The following is a 19,488-nucleotide window of genomic DNA, read 5'->3' as shown; positions in this document are numbered from 1 at the left end:
ATGAAAGGTGTCTGTCAGTACTGTGAGAGATGAAGGAATAAAATGTGTTCCCTGGTCTCGAGTCACCCCGTTTAATTAGAGGGACTAAAGAATCATTAACCATTTAAAAGAAATAGTTCAGAGCTACAGTAGAAGAGTTACATGCATCATTTGGTTAGTTGTCAAGTGAATTTTATAGTATGCGATTGCTTTGGGGCACTTTTTCAAATCATGGGCCCCACCCTGAGATTTTGGGGTAGAGCCTGGGCATCAGGGTAATCTAAAAAATTACGCCAGATGATTCCAGCGTGCAGGCGGATATCAAGAATCGCTGCTTCGGATTTCTTAGGAGAATTAATAAAGTAATATTTATATTTGTTAAGAGATTATTATTAACATTTGTTAATTACTCATTATATATTATAGCAAGACTATTAATAGCCTGATAGTGGGCTTGGGTATATTTAAAAGGACTTAGTTTACTTGAAATAATGACTTTTATTATATTGAAAACTAAATATTTAATACCTGAGAATTAATCTTTTTTTGTGCCCTTTCCCTGCCAGCCTTTTTTCTACCTGCCCCTGTGGATCAGACCTCGCAGGCTCTTAGGAGCAGTGTGATCAGGACGTGCCTGATAATGAGCAGTTCAGTGCCCGAGTTTTCATCATAAGAAATGGGTTTACTTCGATTAATTTGGAGCACAGTTACATTAGGATATCTATAAATTAGGAAACAGTCATGATTGTTCATAAGGGGAGCCAACTGGCAGCACTTACTTGAGGGAAAAACCCACGATAGATGCCCCACAGTGGTTCGCTTTGAAGGCACCAGGCGTCCTGTCTGTAGTGTTGGGAAGGAGACGGCAAAGCCTTAGCTAGTGCTGCGCAGGGAGCAGGAAAGCAGGCGCCCAGGGTGTCTGCTGCTTTACTTCAGGTTTGTGTCTTCTGTGCAACAAGGCAAGCCTTTAATTACTGAAATTCCTGAAGGAAAATGGTACTTCATTGTTTGCAGTTCTCAGTTGTTCTCTTATCAGTCTCTTTTCCATTTGAACAATTTCTATGGCAGAAGTTCTCTTAGATGTGTAATACTCTGTCATAGCAGAACAGACCCCAGAAGCCTTTGGTTTCAGGAAAATAGAATTCTTAGGTCAAATTTGCCAGCTGTTAGTGAAATTGAAAGATAACTGTCCTCACAAGGTCAGATTTTCAGTTAGCAAAGTATGAAATATGAATGCTCTTCTTTTATTTGTTTCATCCGTTCTACATTTTGAAGTTTACAGCACACTCAGAAGTGGTTACATGAGACCTAGACTTTGTAGAGAAGCTGCGTCCTATCATCAGTGGTCTTTGTAGTGCAGAAAGGTTAAAGCCTTGCTGTTCCCACTGAGACCTTGACCTCTTAAATTGTCTCTGCTGTCAGAATTGTACTGAAATTAAACCCGCCAGCTGTGCATTCCATTTTGGAGAGAATAGCAGCTGAGGAAGAGGAGAGTGACGGCCGCTATCAGGAGGAGGAGGAGGAGGGAGGTGCTCATTCCCTGAAGGATGTTTGTGATCTGCGAAGACCAGCCCCATCTCCCTTCTCGTCGCGGAGAGTCATGTTTGAAAATGAGCAGGTAAAATGCGAGTGAGCAACGAAGGGGTTGTCCTTGACCGTACAGCAGTCCTTTTCATTCTTTGTTTTTGAAGAAGCACTTGGTATACTGTGCTAGGCTCTTAACTCTAAGACTGAATCGTAATTTTGTTTTCTTCCCTGGTTAAAAGTTACATGCTTGTTTATCTGTTTAGGCAAGAAAATGCTACTATTACTTTAAACATGAAATGGTTATTTGATGCTTTTTTTGCACTGAACTCGTATATTTTAGTAAAAGGCAAAAGATTTATACGATCTGAAGAGAAACCAGAGCATTTGAACTCTTATATTTTAGATGGTGATGCCAGGAGACCCTGTGGAAATGACAGAGTTTCAGGATAAAGCAATCAGCAATTCTCACTACGTGCTGGAACTTACATTACCCAACGTTCATATAACACTACCTAATAAACGCTTTTATGAGAAGCTTTATAATAGGTGAGTTTCAACACATTTATTATTATTTTTAACGATTTTATTTATTTGACACAGAGAGAGATTACAAGTAGGCAGGCGGGGTGGAAGGAAGCAGGCTCCCTGCTGAGCAGAGAGCCTGACATGGGGCTGGATCCCAGGACCCTGAGATCCTGACCTGAGCCGAAGGCAGAGGCTTAACCCGCTGAGCCACCCAGGCGCCCCAGTTTCAGTACATTCAGTTGAGTCTTTGGGATTGGACTTTTCTGCCTAACTGCCTCCCTATTTCCCCACGTTCCCTTTTTCTTTCCTTGCTTAAATGTTATCTATCATCTCTGGGTACTTCCTGTGGTGTTGATTACAAAACTGGTAACTGTTGCTGTGGGCTGTTGTAATAGCAGAGTTTCCTAACCAGTGTGTCTAGTAACTAGGTTACTTCTACATGATGTTTATTCCTTCCACCTTTGTTGGCTATTTGCTGTCCGTCAGCTTACCACAGAGTTCTGGGCAAATGTCTTCCATGTGTGCAGTGACATGAAAAGAGTTTGGAGACCCCTGTATGGAGGGCCAGCAGGTGCCGGGGTAAAATCAGAATCCTACAGTCTGTTACAAGGAACATCCTTTTTTGAGAGTTTCAAAAAACATCTTCCTAGAATTATAAAACTCAGGCTTGTCAACTTGTATAACACAATTTAAATTGATTGCAAATATCCTTAAATATACATACAAAGCAAATATGTTGAAATAAATAGCATTCTAGAGTTAAAAGAGCCTAGGCTCTGAATTCCTTCACAGCGGACCCGAACTGAGCTTAGTTTCCTCATGTATAAAATGTAGATGATACTTGAACCTGTCTCAGAGGGTTGTTCGGAGCATTAGATGATACGGCACTGGAGAAGTTTGGAGAACAGCGCCTGGCAAACAGTGAGCACTCAGTAGTCCTCTGTTACAGTCCTTCTTCCCATCCACTGGAGGAATCACTTCTATAGCACACCTGAAAGATGGTCATGTGCTCTTCTAGAAGAAAGATGTTCTTAGTGTCAGTCATCACTGGCTTCTCCTATGTGAGACGAGCTTCTTGTTTCTGTCAGTCTTTAGAATCTATACTGTTGTTTCTGCTGTATGTTTTCTTGATATCAGATATTCTGGCCCTTTATTCCTTAACTGTTAATAGTAAGCTCTGGATCTCCTTATTGCTTATTAGTGACCAGGATTATTGGTCTTAGAATCAGAAAATTAAGTTCCCGAAAGATCTGCTGCTTTTAGTCGTCTTGATGATGAGTTTCACAGGATTGTCCATATGAGATGTAGGAAGAAAATGCTAGTTCTTCTCTTTAACCTTAAAAAAAAATCTTCGTTTTTTTTAACGATTTATCTTAGAGAGCTTGTGCAAAAGTGCAAGAGGGAGAAAGAATCTCAGGCAGACACCGTGCTGAGTGCAGAGCCCGACATGCCAGGCCTTGATCTTACGACCCTGAGATCACAATCTGAGCCAAAACCAAGAGTTGACGGCTTAACTATGTCACCCAGGCACCCCTACAGTCTTTAAAGTTTATATTTTTATATTTGTTTTATGTTATACATAATTTGTGTAAGTAGAAGCCTATGATTTATAAATTTGTATCAGAGGCTTTTACCGTTTTTATTTTTGTTTTTAGCTGTTACACATGAGCTAACGTTTAGAAACTACTGACCCCTAGACCGTTCTTCTCTTATAGTTAGGAATATCTACCAAGAGTTGACAAACGGTGCAAGGCTAAGACTGAGCAAAATGAAACGACTAGTACAGGACCTAACCTAGCGGTCAGAAGAGCTTAATTGGTTTCTTTCTCTTTTTGCATTTGCTTGAGCAGGTTGGTTAGATTTGGGAAATCAGAACAGAAACATGCACCTTAAACATTCAGTTTACAAATATGTTCATTTATAATTTCTGTTTAAGATACAAGACAAGGCCTTTCTTTTCTTCGTTTTAATATGAGCCACAGATGGAAGTTTTACATAATACACGGTTTTGTCTACAGTTTTCAGTTACTGAATAGTTTCAAAGGAATCTGAGTGTAAAATCCTTCTGGGTTTTTAAGATTTTTTCCGCCTTAGTCTATATATTTAAGTCATCTGTTAGGTATACTTTAACTCAATAGTACACTAACAACGATAAATACAGGTGAGATGAGCACATTTGAGGCCAAACACAGTTGGCAGTTGGTGAACATACAGAACGTAGAGCTCAGCCGACAGGAGCAGACTCTTCGGTGTGCTGGAGCCTCATCCGGAAGATCCAGCGGTTAGCATATGGGGGACGCCCGTCAGTATGGCGGCGGGAGGCACGGTGGGGGGGGGCGTTGATCGCTCAAATCTGGTAACAAGCAAGTTATCTGTTCTTCTGCGGAGTTGGTTAAATAGTGGGGTTTTTTTTTTTTTTTTTGAGATTTTATGTATTTTTTTTTTTTTTTAAAGATTTCATTTATTTATTTGACAGAGATCACAAGTAGGCAGAGAGGCAGGCAGAGAGAGAGAGAGAGAGAGGGAAGCAGGCTCTCCGCTGAGCAGGGAACCCGATGTGGGGCTCGATCCCAGGATCCTGGGATCATGACCTGAACCGAAGGCAGAGGCTTTAACCCACTGAGCCACCCGGGTGCCCCAAGATTTTATGTATTTATTTGACAGAGATAGATCACAAGTAGGTAGAGAGGCGGGTAGAGAGAGCAGGGAAAGCAGGCTCCCTGCTGAGCGGAGAGCCCAACTCGGGCTCGATCCTAGGACCCTGAGATCATGACCTGAGCCGAAGGCAGAGGCTTAACCTACTGAGCCACCCCGGTGCTCTAGTAGTGGTTGTTGAAGAGTGTTTCTGTTCTGCCTTACTCTGCTCACTTCTCTGGCTCTTAGGTACCTACAGTTACATAAATGTTGAAGTACTTCTTCCCCCTGTGCGGCATATAAATCGCATATCTAAGTTCTTCAGGGTGTGAATTCTTTGTTCCTCATTTGACTTTGAATAGGTCTGTTTTTATTTTGAATTAATATTTTATTTTTTGAGTTAATAGTGTTTCCAAGTTTTCATATATTCTCAGAATTACAGGAAAGTTGCAAGTATAGAACAAAGAGCTCCCTGCCCCACCACCAAACCATCTGAGAGTAAGCTGCTGACCTGATGCCCCTCCCTGAGCACTCAAGTGTGTATTTCCCAAGGACAAGGATACTCTTATACATCATTTTCTCATTTTATGGCTGAATTACGATTAATAATCTGTATTATCTAATCTTCACACCCCAGTTGAGTTTTGCTAAATGTTTGCAAAATACTGACCTTTTATCTATGTAATTTCTAAAATTTATTTTTAGTTTTTATTTCATACACTAAAAAAAGACTTTCTGAGGAGGAGATATAACCAACTCTGCCTTAACTTCATACATTTTAGGATCTTGGTTTAGTCCTCTAGTGCTGTGGTCTATGGGCTCTTTTTATTTTTATTTATTTATTTATTTAATATTTTATTTATTTATTTGACAGAGAGCTAGAGAGCACAAGTAAGCAGAGCGGCAGGGAGAGGGAGAAGCAGGCTCTCTGCTAAGCAGGGGGCCTAATGTGGGGCTCGATCCCAGGACCCTGGAATCATGACCTGAGCTAAAGGCAGCCGCTTAACCGACTGAGCCACCCAGGCGCCTCTTTTCAGATAGACAGTCTCATGGAACAGGAGGATTTTTTCTGTTAAAGTCCTTTAGAGTAGCACATAAAAGACTCTTCACTAGCTTTGTTAAATCAGATATTTTTTGTCTGTTACATTTCAGGCTCATAGCCACAGAATCGTGGTGATGTGTCCTTAAATATCCTTAAAAAAAAAAATCTATTTGAGAGATAAGAGTGAGAGAATCCCAGGCAGACCCCCTGCTGAGTGAGGAACCCGACCTAGGGCTCAATTCCACAACCTTGAAATTATGACCTGAGCCAAAATCAAGAGTCAGATCCTTAACTGACTGAGCCGCCCAGGGGTTCCTTTGTTTTATGGGATTAATGATATGAAGACTGTGTTTAGACCAAAATGTAAATAAGGAAAACACAAAATCATACAACGCTTACATTTTAGAACTCCAGGTTTTAGCATAAAGTCCTAGTTTCTCTAACCTATGAAGATAAGAGAATGGTTTAAGGAATAAACTTAGGGAAGGGCATTTTCTGAGAAAATTCTTCATTTTATATCTTCATTATTTACAAAGGGGTTTAGAGTAAGATTGGGTTTAGACTCTTGTTTCTTTGTCCTATGAGCAATATACCCAAGAAGCAGTGAGCCAGTGAGTACCACAGTCTGGGGCGTAGCTATCTATGTTGTGTCTGAGGTGAGACCTACTTCTGCCCTTTATCCCTGGTGTTCTTCACCTACGGATGGTTCCAAATGGAGAGCTTTTGGGGTGGGGATTTCAACCTACTGAGAGTCACGGTACTCAGTCCTGGTTTATACTTTCTAAGCTTAGGAATTGGCCCAGGAAGTTCCTAGACAAGTTCCTAGACAAGTGGCTTCTCACAGGAAGGGCCAGGCCTATGTCATCGCTTGGCACCTTGACTGGTATTCACACTAGACTTTACCATGAGGCTGTGCCTTTGGCAGTCCTGCCATGCGAGTCATCCATGGTCCTCTCAGCTGCAAACCCTCAGTGCCTGCTACGTGACAGCCACTGTGCTAGGCACATTTAAAGATGACCAAGACCTAAGGCCCTTTCTCTGAGAGGCTACAGTTTTGGAAGGGGAAGCAAGAAAATACTGTTACAGCCTCCATGATTGAGTTACGTATGTGAAGGATTCACTGTGGGTCCAGATCTTAACAGCAGGCTTCCGAGAGGACATTGTGAAGTCTGAGTATTAATAGAAATGTTAGAGCAGGGGTGATAATGGGGGGTGAGGGGATAGGAGCAGGAGGGCATCTGAGTAGTGACAGCTATTTCTTTGAAAAAGCAGGATGTGCTATTAGTCTAGCTTGAGATGTATCACCCGTTAACCACCAGGATTGACTTGGCTGTGCAGCAAGTAGAGGGTTTCCTGTCTTTGTTCCTATTTCGGATACATTCTTAGTCCATGCCCACTTCCCAGGGAAGTGGTGCTTTCTGTGGGAGAGAGAGAAAGGAGTTATCCCTAGGAACAGTGAGTCATGAGGAGAGCTGAATTGGGAGCTGGGCAGGATCTGGGCTGTGGCCCTCGTCCTCCCACAAATTGTGACTTTGGGTAAGGCACTTAACCTTTAGGAGGCAGTTTCTCCTCTTCAGTGTGAAGTGAGAGTAATGATTCTTCCTCCTGCCCCATGGGATTGGCGGGGGAAGGGGAGGGGGGTGCTGGGCGGGATGGGGGCGGGTGCAGGGGGTTGGGGGGGACGGGGCAGCTGATGAGACAGCGTGCTGTGACTGTTTATAGAGTTGCTCTCCAGTGTGAACAGCCTTTTCTCTGTTTTTTAAATGTTTTTAAATTAACTTCCTCCTGTAAAGTGCATTTAGGTGTATGTAATTTGGAACACATGGCATAGGTAAAACCGGGCAGATAGCTAATTGTACCTAATTGTACAGATTCTTTTCTTACTGCCCTCAGTAGAGCTGCATCAGTAACTTTTCCATTGAAAGGACCTAATGCTTTTAAAAAAAGCAAACAAACAAAACCTACTTCTTTGTAGGATCTAATTTCTATTTCCCATTTAGAAAAATTATTGTTCATGTGACTTCTCTTCTTTTTTTTTTTTTTTAACTTTTTAAATTATTTATTTATTTGTGGGGTCGGGGTGGAGAGGGAGAGAGAGATCACACATAGGCAGAGAGGCAGGCATAGACGGGGAAGCAGGCTCCCCGCCGAGCAGAGAGCCCGATGTGGGGCTCCATCCCAGGACCCTGGGATTACGACATGGGCCGAAGGCAGAGGCTTATTAACCCACTGAGCCACCCAGGTGCCCCGTTCATGTGACTTCTTAAAGACATGTTCTTGAGTTTAATTTGAGCTGAACTATGAGTTAGTATTTTTCAACTTTTGTCTTCCGTAGGATCTTTAATGACTTGCTGCTCTGGGAACCAACAGCTCCTTCACCAGTGGAGACATTTGAAAATATTTCCTATGGTATTGGTCTTTCTGTAGCCAGTCAGCTGATTAATACCTTCAACAAAGATAGTTTTAGTCCATTTAAATCCACAGTGCACTACGGTAATATATTTTAAATTTGTTCTGACTTAAAATGCTGGGTTTATTAATAAAGCAGTAACCTTTTCAAATGATAGATTTTAAAATGTTTCTTGGGTATTTTCCCCTTGTAACTCTATTTTATATCTTTTAGTGATTTATAGTATTTCTCCTCTTCTATCTACATACTGTGAATATTATAAATTAAATGTTATCTTTATAGTGATAGTATGTACCTTGTTTAAAGTAGAAAAATACAGAAAGTACATTTTTATTGTCCTGTAGATTCTTGGTGAAAAACGGTTGTAAAATAGGTATTTTGGGGATGATACTCCAGTTGCTATTTTATCTCTATAGGCTATATCACTGTGACATTTATTTCTCACAGATGAGGAGAGTGGATCTGAGGAGGAGACGCTGCAGTATTTTTCTACTGTCGATCCCAACTATCGTTCTCGTAGGAAAAAAAAGCTAGATTCTCAGAACAAGAACTCACAGAGTTTTCTCTCAGTGCTTCTGAGTATTAACCATGGACTAATGGCAGTGTTTACAGATGTTAGGGTAAGGATTTGCAAAGGCAAAGTATTGTTTCAGTTATATTTTACTTTAAACGTGCCGTGATTGCACCTGCCATCAGTGAGGTGGCGGGAGGTTGTTTGAGCGCCTGAGGGAGGTCCGGGTTCTGAGGTGCTCTGCCCTGACTGCGGCTTTGAACAGTGAGCTTTTTCACTGTGGATTGCAAGACAAACCTTGGCGTGACCTTTTTTTGCAAACATGCTGGTTCTGCTGCTGAGGTGATCACTAGTAATTTACCTGTTAGAGAGAGTGGTGAAGTCGGGGATTCACTCTGCACGGGGGACCCCGCACAGCATTTCGTGCCACCACGTTGCATGGCTTGGGATTCAGACCGCTCTGCTACCGTGTGGGAGAATCCTCTAGGCTGAATCAGGAAGGGGCAACCCAACGGGCATTCTGACTTTTCTGTGTTTAAATAATGACTGGTGGGTGTCAAACGCAAATAATGAATCATGGAACACTATATTAAAGACTAATGATGTATACTGACTAGCAACATAATGAAAAAAATTAATGACTTCTGTGTTTTTCTGATCTTTTTATTAGCAAGATAATGGAGAGCTGTTGGAGAATAAGCATGGCGAGTTCTGGTTAGAGTTCAACAGTGGTTCGTTGTTCTGTGTGACCAAGTATGAGGGCTGTGATGACAAGCACTACATCTGCCTTCATTCCAGCAGTCTTAGTCTCTATCACAAAGGTAGGACACATGTTGAATGTGTGTTCTGTTCACCTCTGTTCAGACCCGTTTATATTCTGTTTAATAAATTTTTTTTTAAAGATTTTAGTCATTCATTAAAGAGAGAGAACACAGGTGGGGGGAGGGACGGAGGGAGAAGGAGAAGCAGACTCCCCACTGAGCAGGGAGCCTCACATGGGGCCCATTCCCAGGATTCTGGGATCGAGACCTGAGCTGAAGGGAGACACGTAACCATCTGTACCACCCATGTGCCCTCTAGTAAAGAAAATCTGTTGAGAACAGAATTCTCATATTAGAGATTATTTTCTGTGGAGTGTTCTGATTCCACTGGCAAAGTAATACTTACCATAAATTATATGTTGACTTTTTTTTATGGGTAACAACTTTATTGAGGTACAGTAGTTCATGTAGCATACAATTCACCCATTTAAACTATCTATTTCACTGGATTTTAGTATTTCACAGAGTTGTTGTAACCATCACACGATCAACTTTAGAACCTTCCCATTGCCCCCCAAAAGAGGCTGTGCACCCTTTAGTTGTAACCTTCCATGGCTCTTCAACACCCTACCCCCCAGCACAAAATAACTTCTACTTGGCCTCATGGATTGTGTATTCTGGGTGTTTATGGACTCACATACTATATGGTCTTTTGTGACTGGCTCCTTTAATATGGCATGACGTTTTCAAGGTTCATCCAATTGTAATTCCTTTTATTTCTTTTACTGACAAATTCTATTCCATCTTATGGATGTGCCGTATCTTATTATCCACTGATGAGTTGATGGGACTTTACATTCCTTACTCGCTCTCTTTAGCGGCATTTTCTTTTGGTAACAAAAAGAATTTACCATCTTTTGAGCACATTCCCTGTTACCCTGTGAATAGAAGATACAAATTCTTTTTTTTCTCTTCAAAGTAGAGAAAATACTTTGCACCATCTTAACCTTTATCAGATTTAAAAAATTTGATTCTCCTAGCATTTCATAATTTTTTTTTTTTTTAAGTAGGGTACTATCAGTCATACCAACATTAGCAGAGAGGTACCGATTATTAATGTGTAGCTGGTGCTTGGTCATTTTTACCTCCAGGATTATATTCAGTGGAAGCATATGGATTTTTGTTTTGAGTTGTGAAAGTCTGTGAACTAATGTCTGGTTATCATTTTGTTTTATTGTCACCTTGATGTTGATGTAGGTGTGGTAGATGGAGTGATTCTCCCTACAGAAACACGACTGCCCAGTTCAACCCGCCCACACTGGTTGGAACCTACTATTTATTCCTCTGAGGAAGATGGCCTCAGTAGAACTTCTACAGATGGCGTTGCAGGAGACACTTTGAATATGCTTTCTGTTGCAGTTAAAATACTATCTGATAAGTCAGAGTCCAATACAAAGGTTTGTGTTTTGTACTTTTATACCATTAAAGACTTGCTGTTCATTTGATTACTAGCTAAATGTGTTTGCATGAAAGACAACATATTTATTAGAAAACCTTTTTAAGTTTGAATAAGAGGATTATGTAGGTGATCAGTGTAACTTTTTTATAGGAATTTCTCATTGCTGTGGGGCTGAAAGGAGCCACACTGCAGCACAGGATGCTTCCTTCCGGGCTCAGCTGGCATGAGCAGGTAAGACTTGTTACGCGCATACTGGTGTGCTCTTTACTTGATGCTGACATGTAATGCACACTGCAGAGATGCAAATCCCAGATGATCAGTGTGCACTGAATTATCATGGAAGTAAATACTCCATATAATCACCTCTTAGGTTAGGAAATAGAACATTATCACCACTCCAGAATGAAATTGATTTTTTAACTTCAAGTTTTGACCCTAAACATCTCAAAGGCAGACCTATCTTTTAAGTCATTTAAGGGAAGAGACTCTCTGTCCCAGACCCTCTTGGGCACCTGGCATAGGGGAGCGACCAATGATGTGTTGATTTGTCCTCACTCCTTAAGTGTCATTACTCCCTAGGCCAATAACATGCTTCGAGGCATTTATAAGGATTTCTGTAATTAATTTACAGTGTTTGATTAATGAAATACATTTGGCTCTTTTCTATTAAGAATGAAAATTAGTGCACTGTGATTATTGTTCATTTTCCTTAGAAAGAGGAACTTTTTCTTTGTGCTAGAAAATAGTAAAATATTTTTATACCTGCAGGTTTTCAGAGTGCTTTCATAAAAGTACTTGGGAAACCTGAGGAGATCTAGATCTCTGTAGCAAGGGTAGAGAGGTAGTTGGTGTGAACACTGACCTCAGTTGTAAGGAGGAGATTTAGTCTAACCTCATTTAGATAGAAATACGGGAGAGTAGATGTTGGTAAGACAGTCTGGTTTTCAGACTGAACTAGGTATAATTTAAGGAAAAAAAGCTTTTCCCAAAAGTGGGTTACATAGAAAACCAGATGGAGTGTAAGCAATCTTCAGCAAAGTTTTATTTATTTATTTTTTTCAGGAATTGTCCCAAGCAAAATAATGTGCAAGCATATTATACATACTTTAGTTTGTATAATGATTTTGTTATGAATTGTATCTTTGACAAGATATAATTTTCTCAAGACTTTGTAGCATTGCAGTTGTCGGATGGGGCTCGCTCTTCATTTCAAACTCAGGAGTGGTTTTGCAAATACTTTTTAAAATGAATTGCTTCAAAATGATGATTTTTTTCCTTTTAGCATTGAATTCTGCCACCCGCCCCAAATGGTTGCTTTTTCTGTGAGATATTTTACATTGGTATTAAGGCTATCCTATCAAACCTTTTTTCCCTTCTAAAGCAGGGCATTTTATATTTTTGTTTTTGTAGATTTTATACTTCTTGAACATTGCTGATGAACCTGTTCTGGGATATAATCCTCCAACTTCGTTTACAACTTTCCATGTGCATCTCTGGGGCTGTGCCCTTGATTATAGGTCAGTTCGCAAATGGAACAAAGTAAAGCTTTATTCAAAATATGTGCCAAGTTTTGAAAAAAATATGTAATTCAGATTGTAGAATTAAGGTTCAAAATGTTCTTTTAAGGGAATTTTTGTTGTTGCAGCAAACTGATGTTATTTGTTTCTTTTTGGTATTAGACCTCTTCACTTGCCGATCCGATCTCTTCTCACTGTGGAAACCTTCAGTGTTTCGAGTAGTGTTGCCTTGGACAAATCCTCGTCTACTCTCAGGTGCCTGCGCAAACTTGACTGGCTCCCAAATGCAGCTCTTCCAAACGTGCTATCTGGTGTTGAGCTAACTTCTTTGACTGACGCCCTAGCCTTTTGTAAAAATCAGCATTCTTTTGCTCATAGTCATGTCCCTGTATCCAGGTTTTCAATTTTTCATTTTCAAACGATTCATCCTATCTCTTCTGCTTATCACTGTTTCTTATTTTTAGAGATGAAATGGATTCTTGAGATGGTTTACTTTTAAAAACAAATCTAAACTTCCTACACTACTTGATAGCACTTTATTTTCACAATTTAGATCTTCTGAATGTGGGTACTATTAAAAAATGCTGAAAATGTAAAATTAATTGGAGCAGATGATTCAGTCTCTCTTTTTTTTGGATCCATTTGGATTTTATTTTTGTGAGTGGTGTGAAGTATATATATGTAGTTTTTTTAAAATTAATTTTTTCAGTGTTCTGAGATTTCATTGTTTATGCACCACCCCCAGTGCTCCATGCAATATGTGCCCTCCTTAATACCCACCACCAGGCTCACCCAACCTCCCACCTCCCATTCCCTCCAAAACCCTCAGTTTGTTTCTCAGAGTCCACAGTCTCTCATGGTTCGTTTCCCCTCCAGTTCGATTCAGTCTCATTCTTAACACCATTTAAATATTCCCAGCACTCAGAAATAATGAGTTTTAAAGAAATGTTAGACGCCACTTTTAAGAAACTACATGGGACTTTGATAACTTGTATATTAGAAGAATGATACAACAAAGTATGTCATGATCACGCATTGTGTATTCAGAGTTAAGTATGTGGATGTTTTTAATATTGTTTCCTCAGAATAATCTTGGATGAAGCTGCTTTGCATTTGTCTGACAAGTGTAATACTGTTACTATAAATCTGAATAGAGGTAAGAGGTGAAAACATTTGAGATAGATAAATGTTCTTTAGTTTTCATATGTGAATATTTTAGAGCATTTGAACTCTGGAATAATGCTATTGAACTAAGAATCTTATAAAATATCAGTTGAAGTTGTACTGTCCTTAGAATATCAGTTAAGTTTATCAGATTACATGTACTGTATTTAATGGAAGATTTGTTTTGTTCCTAAGTAAAATAAAGGGAATTATAGGACTTTTAAGGATGAAACTATATTTCCATTGAATTCTAAATATTTGTACCACTAATTGCCATGAATTTTCAAGAGATGCTAGTTTTTTTTTTTTTTTTTAAAGATGCTAGTTTTATTACGTTTTGGTTGGATACCCATTTTTTGAAGGCTTTACTCAGATATTTTGTTAACTTAAAAATTTTAGATTATGTTCGTGTGATGGATATGGGGCTTTTGGAATTAACCATAACTGCAGTGAAATCTGATTCCGATGGAGAACAAGTAAGTTATTAAAATAAATGGAAATTTTTACTTCTATTTTTTTTTATAGGAGAGACTAAAGAATTGAATTTACTGTAAAATTATTTTGGTCGGGGCGCCTGGGTGGCTCAGTTGGTTAAGTGTCGGCTCAGGTCATGATCCCAGGGTCCTGGGAGAGAGTCCCACATGAGGCTCCCTGCTTTGCAGGAAGCCTGCTTCTCCCTCTGCCTCTCTCTCCATCTCTCATGAGTAAATAAATAAAATTAAAAAAAAAAAACCACACACATATATATATATATATAAAATTATTTTGGTCAAAAATAAAATATTTTCAAATTAGGATATAGTTATAAATATACATTTCCTGTGGCAAGGAAAATTCTATTTTATGTAATGTAAGCCTAGGCAAAAGAAGAACTTTCTACTCTTGTTTGAAAAAACCTGTTCATTTCTTTTATGTCTGTCCAGACTGAGCCACGCTTTGAGCTACACTGTTCCAGTGACATTGTGCATATCAGAACGTGCTCGGACTCTTGTGCTGCACTCATGAATCTCATTCAGTACATTGCAAGCTACGGGGACTTACATGTGGCCAACAAGGTGGAGATGAAGCCTGGAGCCCCTCAGAGAAAGATGAAGGTATAGGCAGCAACATGATTCATTAGAACTAACTTACCCTGGACACCTTGCAGTCACATGCGTGACGTGTATGCATCAGCGAGGTCTTTATGACAGTCCTGAGGTAGAAAGGAAACTGAAAAATCACCCATCTGTTCTTTCCCTTCAGAGTGAGGGGTCTGGAAAGATGACTCCATAGGCCTTTTTGGAAAACCATTCTACCGTTTGGTATTCCTTGTTTTAGAACATTAATATTCTCAGCCAACAGAATCCTATCTTCCAGACTTGAATTATTTTCATCTCCCCCCCCCCCCCCCCAGGAGGAAAGAAAACCTGTAGCGCACAAGCGCTTGTTCTATGGCAGTTGTATGTAAAACTGCTTATGAGAGGATAGATACAAGTGCTAGTAGTATTACCGGAAGATTTACGTAATCTTTTGCTGGTTACATATGATTCTCTTCGGTTTTCAATGTATTTTCTCGTTTGTGATTTCCTTGAATTCGGTGTGATAAAGGTTGAAGATTATCATCTGTTTCACAGATGAATAAGTTAAAACCCAGAGAATTAGGCCATTTGCCCAAATTAAGTAGCAGAAATAGCAACAAAACTCAGATACTTTTATTTATGGGTCAGGGCTTTCTTATGTCCCCAAGTATCGCCTCTCTGTCCTCTCTTATGCATAGATTGAACAAAGTCTGGTTGGTTTAGCGTTTTTAACCTTTTTGGTGCTTTTTCATTCTTTCTCATGGCCTGCTCTGTGAACGGGATTCTCAGTCTCGTAGATAGTGGAGCCTCTAATAAGGGTCTGACTGGCCTTGCATTGTCTTTTGTTCAGATGCTCCTACACTTCGTCCAAGTTCTGCTTCGGGTTTTGACCCCTTGCTCTTGCCATCTTCTCATTGATAAGAAGGCAGTTCATGACACTCCCTCTCTGCTGTTTATTTTCTTTTTAAAGACATTCCCCAGTTTATTGAAAGTTGTTTTAAATTATCCCTTTCAAATTGGATCTTTCATTTTAGAGTCATACTCCCATTTAAAAAGCCTGGTCTGGATTTAATGAACCCACAGTTCACTAACGAAAATGTTTAAGCACCCGTGCTGGAGTTGAACCCTCTGAGTCCCCACGTGGTAGATTTCCCCCGCTGTCTATGCCCCCTCCTTACCCTTCACGTCCGTCCTCCAGCGGCTTTGTGTCCATGGGGTGAGAGTTGGGGAAGCCCCCAGATTGGAGCACTCTGCAGAAGGAGACTGCTTCCCCCCAGGCCTCACTACACTGTTCTTAGCTTCTCTGGCTAATATGCACTCTCTCCACCACCCTGGCTCTCAGTGCTGGCTTTGAGATGATGGCACATTCATTTCTGTTTGCCAGTAGTTGTTGGGGTGATGATGAGGCCACCCACTTAGAATGCAGCCGCTGCCCGGCAGAAGGTGGAATGATGGCTGTTCCTGCTTCTGGTGTCTTAGTAAAATGCCGTGTGTTTCTAGGACAACACCATGCTGAGTAGTTTGCTCCTTAGAGCATTTTCCGTTATTTTTAATTAGGTGTTTTGGCTGTAGGTAGATTCCAGTGGCCGCTCTTCCTCACGAGGTCCAGTACTTCCTGAAGCAGACCAGCAGATGTTACGCGATTTGATGAGTGATGCCATGGAGGAGGTTGACCTGCAGCAGGCCGCCGCGTCTGCACAAGCCCAGGCGAACGGTAGGACTGGCTGGCCTTCCTCCCCGGGAGTCCTGGGGCCTCACTTGAGGCTTATGCTATTTGTATGCTTACAAGTTCTGCAGTAAGTCACCCATTAAGGAAAAAATAAGTCTGCGTTTTGGTGGATACTCAGGCTTGAGTTGATCCAGCATCCAGGCCACACACAAACACTGGCCCAGGGTGCTGTGGGGGCCCAGATTAAATGAAAGTCCAAGCTTATCTTTTCTGTTAACTTCGAGTTTCGTAACACAGATCGGCACTAAGCCAGACTGATGTTCTTACTTAGAGTGATGAGGACATGACGTGAGAAAGGGCTTCGACGTGTGTCACGTCCTCATCTACTAGTTGGAAGGGACTGAAATTGTCTCATGAGATTTCAGTGAAAGTGAGAGGAATTGGCTTAATTTTTCAAAGAGTGGCTGGGGTTTAGGTATGTGGAGGGGAGAGAGAAGGTAGTCTTGGCAAGGTCATGAATGTTGACAGAGGCACAGAAGCATGCAGAGAAGCCTTAATTATCTTGCAGCTCAGGCTCCCTTCTTATTGGAAAGAATTGGCCAGAATATTTTTTTTTCTAATTGGATGAATGTAGTCATTTCTGTATGTTCTGAAATCTTAGTTTTTTTTAAAAAAAATTATCTCATGGTATTATAAAAGTTTAGGGTTAAATTGTTGATTTTATTCTAATTTAGCATAAATTAGAACTCAGGAAACACAAGAACTTACAGCTTCCTATGTATTACATTGTATTAGCAGCTAACCTACTTAGGTGGGAAAGAATGTTTCATGAATATTTACTGAGCAGCTTCAATATTCAGGTGCACTGGGCACTTATAAAGGATGAGTATGTCCAAGGTGCTGCCGCAGAAAAATTTAAAATCGGGCCTGTGAGCCTGTGAAAGCTAAAACATTACTTTATTCATCTTCATGTTCCCAGTCCATATCACAGTGGTTGGAATGACTAATGGAATGGAGAAAGAATTAGTGGATCTAATATGTATTAAAAATGCATAAAAATGTATGTTCACGTACAGATTTTGGCACGCATGCAGTCTTTTGTGAACCACGTTGACAGCTACCTACGAGCACGTGGCCCGTTCGGGTCTCCAGTGCCCCAGAGAGTAGCCTCTTTATTGTAGGGCACCGCTCCCGGGCCAAAGACCCTCTTAGCCACTGTTTCCCCCACCCGTCTCTCTCTAAGCAGAGATTTCCTATAGTTTTAGGGGAGGCACTGCCAGATGTAACTGGTTGTTCCGGAAGTTTACAGATCCCCACTCACAGGACAGAGTTGTCAGTGTGCAGTTCTGGCTTAAACAAAACTCCAGTCCACACTAACAAGCTGCTGCCCATTTCAGAGCTTCTCTAATGTGAAATAACTAAGAGGAACCTCACTATGACTTTATGAGACCATCATTTACTGTTCTCTTAGAGAACTTCAAACTTACTGTCAGTCTTTTTATTGGTAATGGGAAGGTTATTGTAAGAAATAAGTGAGGTATTACAGGTGAAAACATTTCAATGTAGTGTGTATCTCACACGTGGTTAAAATGTGTACTAAGTGTTACTGTTCAAAATGTACCAAAATTGAGGGTTGTATTCTTTTTTACCTAGGTGTTTTGGATGAAAAATCTCAAACTCAGGAGCCATGTTGTTCAGACCTCTTCCTGTTTCCAGATGAGAGTGGGAACGTGTCGCAGGAGCCTGGCCCCCCTTACACCTCCTTCACACACCACTCGGTTAGTGATGCCATGGCACGTGTGCCCACGGAGAATGACGACTTTTGCATCATTTTTGCACCAAGAGCAAACGTTCAGGTAATAAATGGATGCTATAATTGAGGCCTTAAGGTAGTGTTACAAGTTGAAATGACCAAAGGGTACTTGAGAAAGAGTCTTCAGATTTTTTTTATATCTCTTGGCAGTTCACAGCGACTTCATTCTGTGATTTATTATTGAGGCTTTGCAAATGTTTGCTATATTATTTCTGTGACCCATCACTCTAAAACTCAGAGAAGAATGCTCAATATTTGCAAAATTAAAAACGATTTTTTTTTTTTAGATTTTATTTAAATTCAAGTTAACATATAGTGTATTATTAGTTTCAGGGCAAAATTTTCTACGTAGATTATCAAACTACAGATGTTGTGCATAGTTAAGATAGCTCCTCAGGGCAAGGAAATGGCAAAAGGAGTGCTAACCAGAGTTGCTAGTCCAAGAACTGGGAAAGGTAAGACATGGTGTGTGAAGGCTGATGGGTGTTTGATAAGTGTAATTGCCATGTGAGAGTCCTGCTTGCATTTAAAAGTATGGCCTGGATGTAAGAACGCACAGCTCACTAGATCAGTTAAGTGCTGGAGTTGAACTTCATGAAATCGCCATTTAGCACATACACATACTAAACTGCTCAGTAGTGACTTGGTGAATGTATTTGTTTTACTGCATCCTGGGAAATTAAGAAAAATAAAAGCAGTCAAACTCAGGATGATTTCATTATTAGGATCATGGTAATTTGGTCCATATGTTGAAGTATGACAAGTTTGGAATGTAGTCTTGACTTTGAATTAAACAATAAACACACACACCAGACACACACTCACATCCACACACACCTACTAAATCTGTGCCTTTTTATTATCAAATGGTAAAAGCTAGATTGAAGACTATGAAGGACTCCTTGTGGAGTGATTTACATAGAAAGTCCATTTGATGCTGAATAATGCGGACCATCCAGTGTGATGATTAATATCACCACTTGCCCGTTTCATATATTGATATTGTTGTTAGGAAGAATTCAGAATCAAGAAATCTTGAGATCTGCAGCATAATCGGTGGTTTCTACTGAGACCAGACCATGTGTGTTCCCTGTTTATTTTAGGAGAAGGAGGAAGAGCCAGTTGTAAAAGTGATGGTCGATGATGCAATTGTAATAAGAGAGAATTACTTTAGTCAGCCCGCTAAGAAGACGGACACGAGCAAAGCCCCATTGCACTTTCCCATCCCTATCGTCCGCTATGTTGTTAAAGAAGTCTCTCTTGTTTGGCATCTTTATGGAGGAAAGGATTTTGGAACGGTCCCTCCTACTTCTCCAGCTAAAAGTTACATGTAAGTTGATTTCTACATAAGTTTTTGTTGTTGTTTTTTGTTTGTTTATTTTGATTTGTTTTGCTTTTTTTTTTTTTTACAGACCATTA

The 19,488-nt window shown here is 40.3% G+C and overlaps 1 protein-coding gene across 2 annotated transcripts in view; it reads left to right on the top strand.

The window, feature by feature from the left end:
* Positions 1 to 19,488, top strand: part of ATG2B (autophagy related 2B) — an 85,077-nt gene that overhangs the window by 41,077 nt on the left and 24,512 nt on the right. For both annotated transcript variants that reach the window (XM_059183047.1, XM_059183046.1), the window contains exons 17-31: positions 1,402 to 1,597; positions 1,910 to 2,052; positions 8,043 to 8,200; positions 8,565 to 8,737; positions 9,299 to 9,449; positions 10,647 to 10,846; positions 10,999 to 11,079; positions 12,259 to 12,365; positions 12,528 to 12,620; positions 13,451 to 13,521; positions 13,929 to 14,005; positions 14,453 to 14,623; positions 16,160 to 16,301; positions 17,910 to 18,112; positions 19,173 to 19,399. In XM_059183047.1, coding sequence (XP_059039030.1) covers positions 1,402 to 1,597; positions 1,910 to 2,052; positions 8,043 to 8,200; positions 8,565 to 8,737; positions 9,299 to 9,449; positions 10,647 to 10,846; positions 10,999 to 11,079; positions 12,259 to 12,365; positions 12,528 to 12,620; positions 13,451 to 13,521; positions 13,929 to 14,005; positions 14,453 to 14,623; positions 16,160 to 16,301; positions 17,910 to 18,112; positions 19,173 to 19,399 — 2,193 coding nt within the window. The remainder of the gene's footprint in view (positions 1 to 1,401; positions 1,598 to 1,909; positions 2,053 to 8,042; positions 8,201 to 8,564; positions 8,738 to 9,298; positions 9,450 to 10,646; positions 10,847 to 10,998; positions 11,080 to 12,258; positions 12,366 to 12,527; positions 12,621 to 13,450; positions 13,522 to 13,928; positions 14,006 to 14,452; positions 14,624 to 16,159; positions 16,302 to 17,909; positions 18,113 to 19,172; positions 19,400 to 19,488) is intronic.

Source organism: Mustela lutreola, chromosome 7, assembly GCF_030435805.1.
Source record: "Mustela lutreola isolate mMusLut2 chromosome 7, mMusLut2.pri, whole genome shotgun sequence".
NCBI lineage: Eukaryota > Metazoa > Chordata > Mammalia > Carnivora > Mustelidae > Mustela > Mustela lutreola.
Note: the sequence above shows the minus strand (reverse complement) of the source record. Positions and strands in the feature narration are given on the sequence as shown.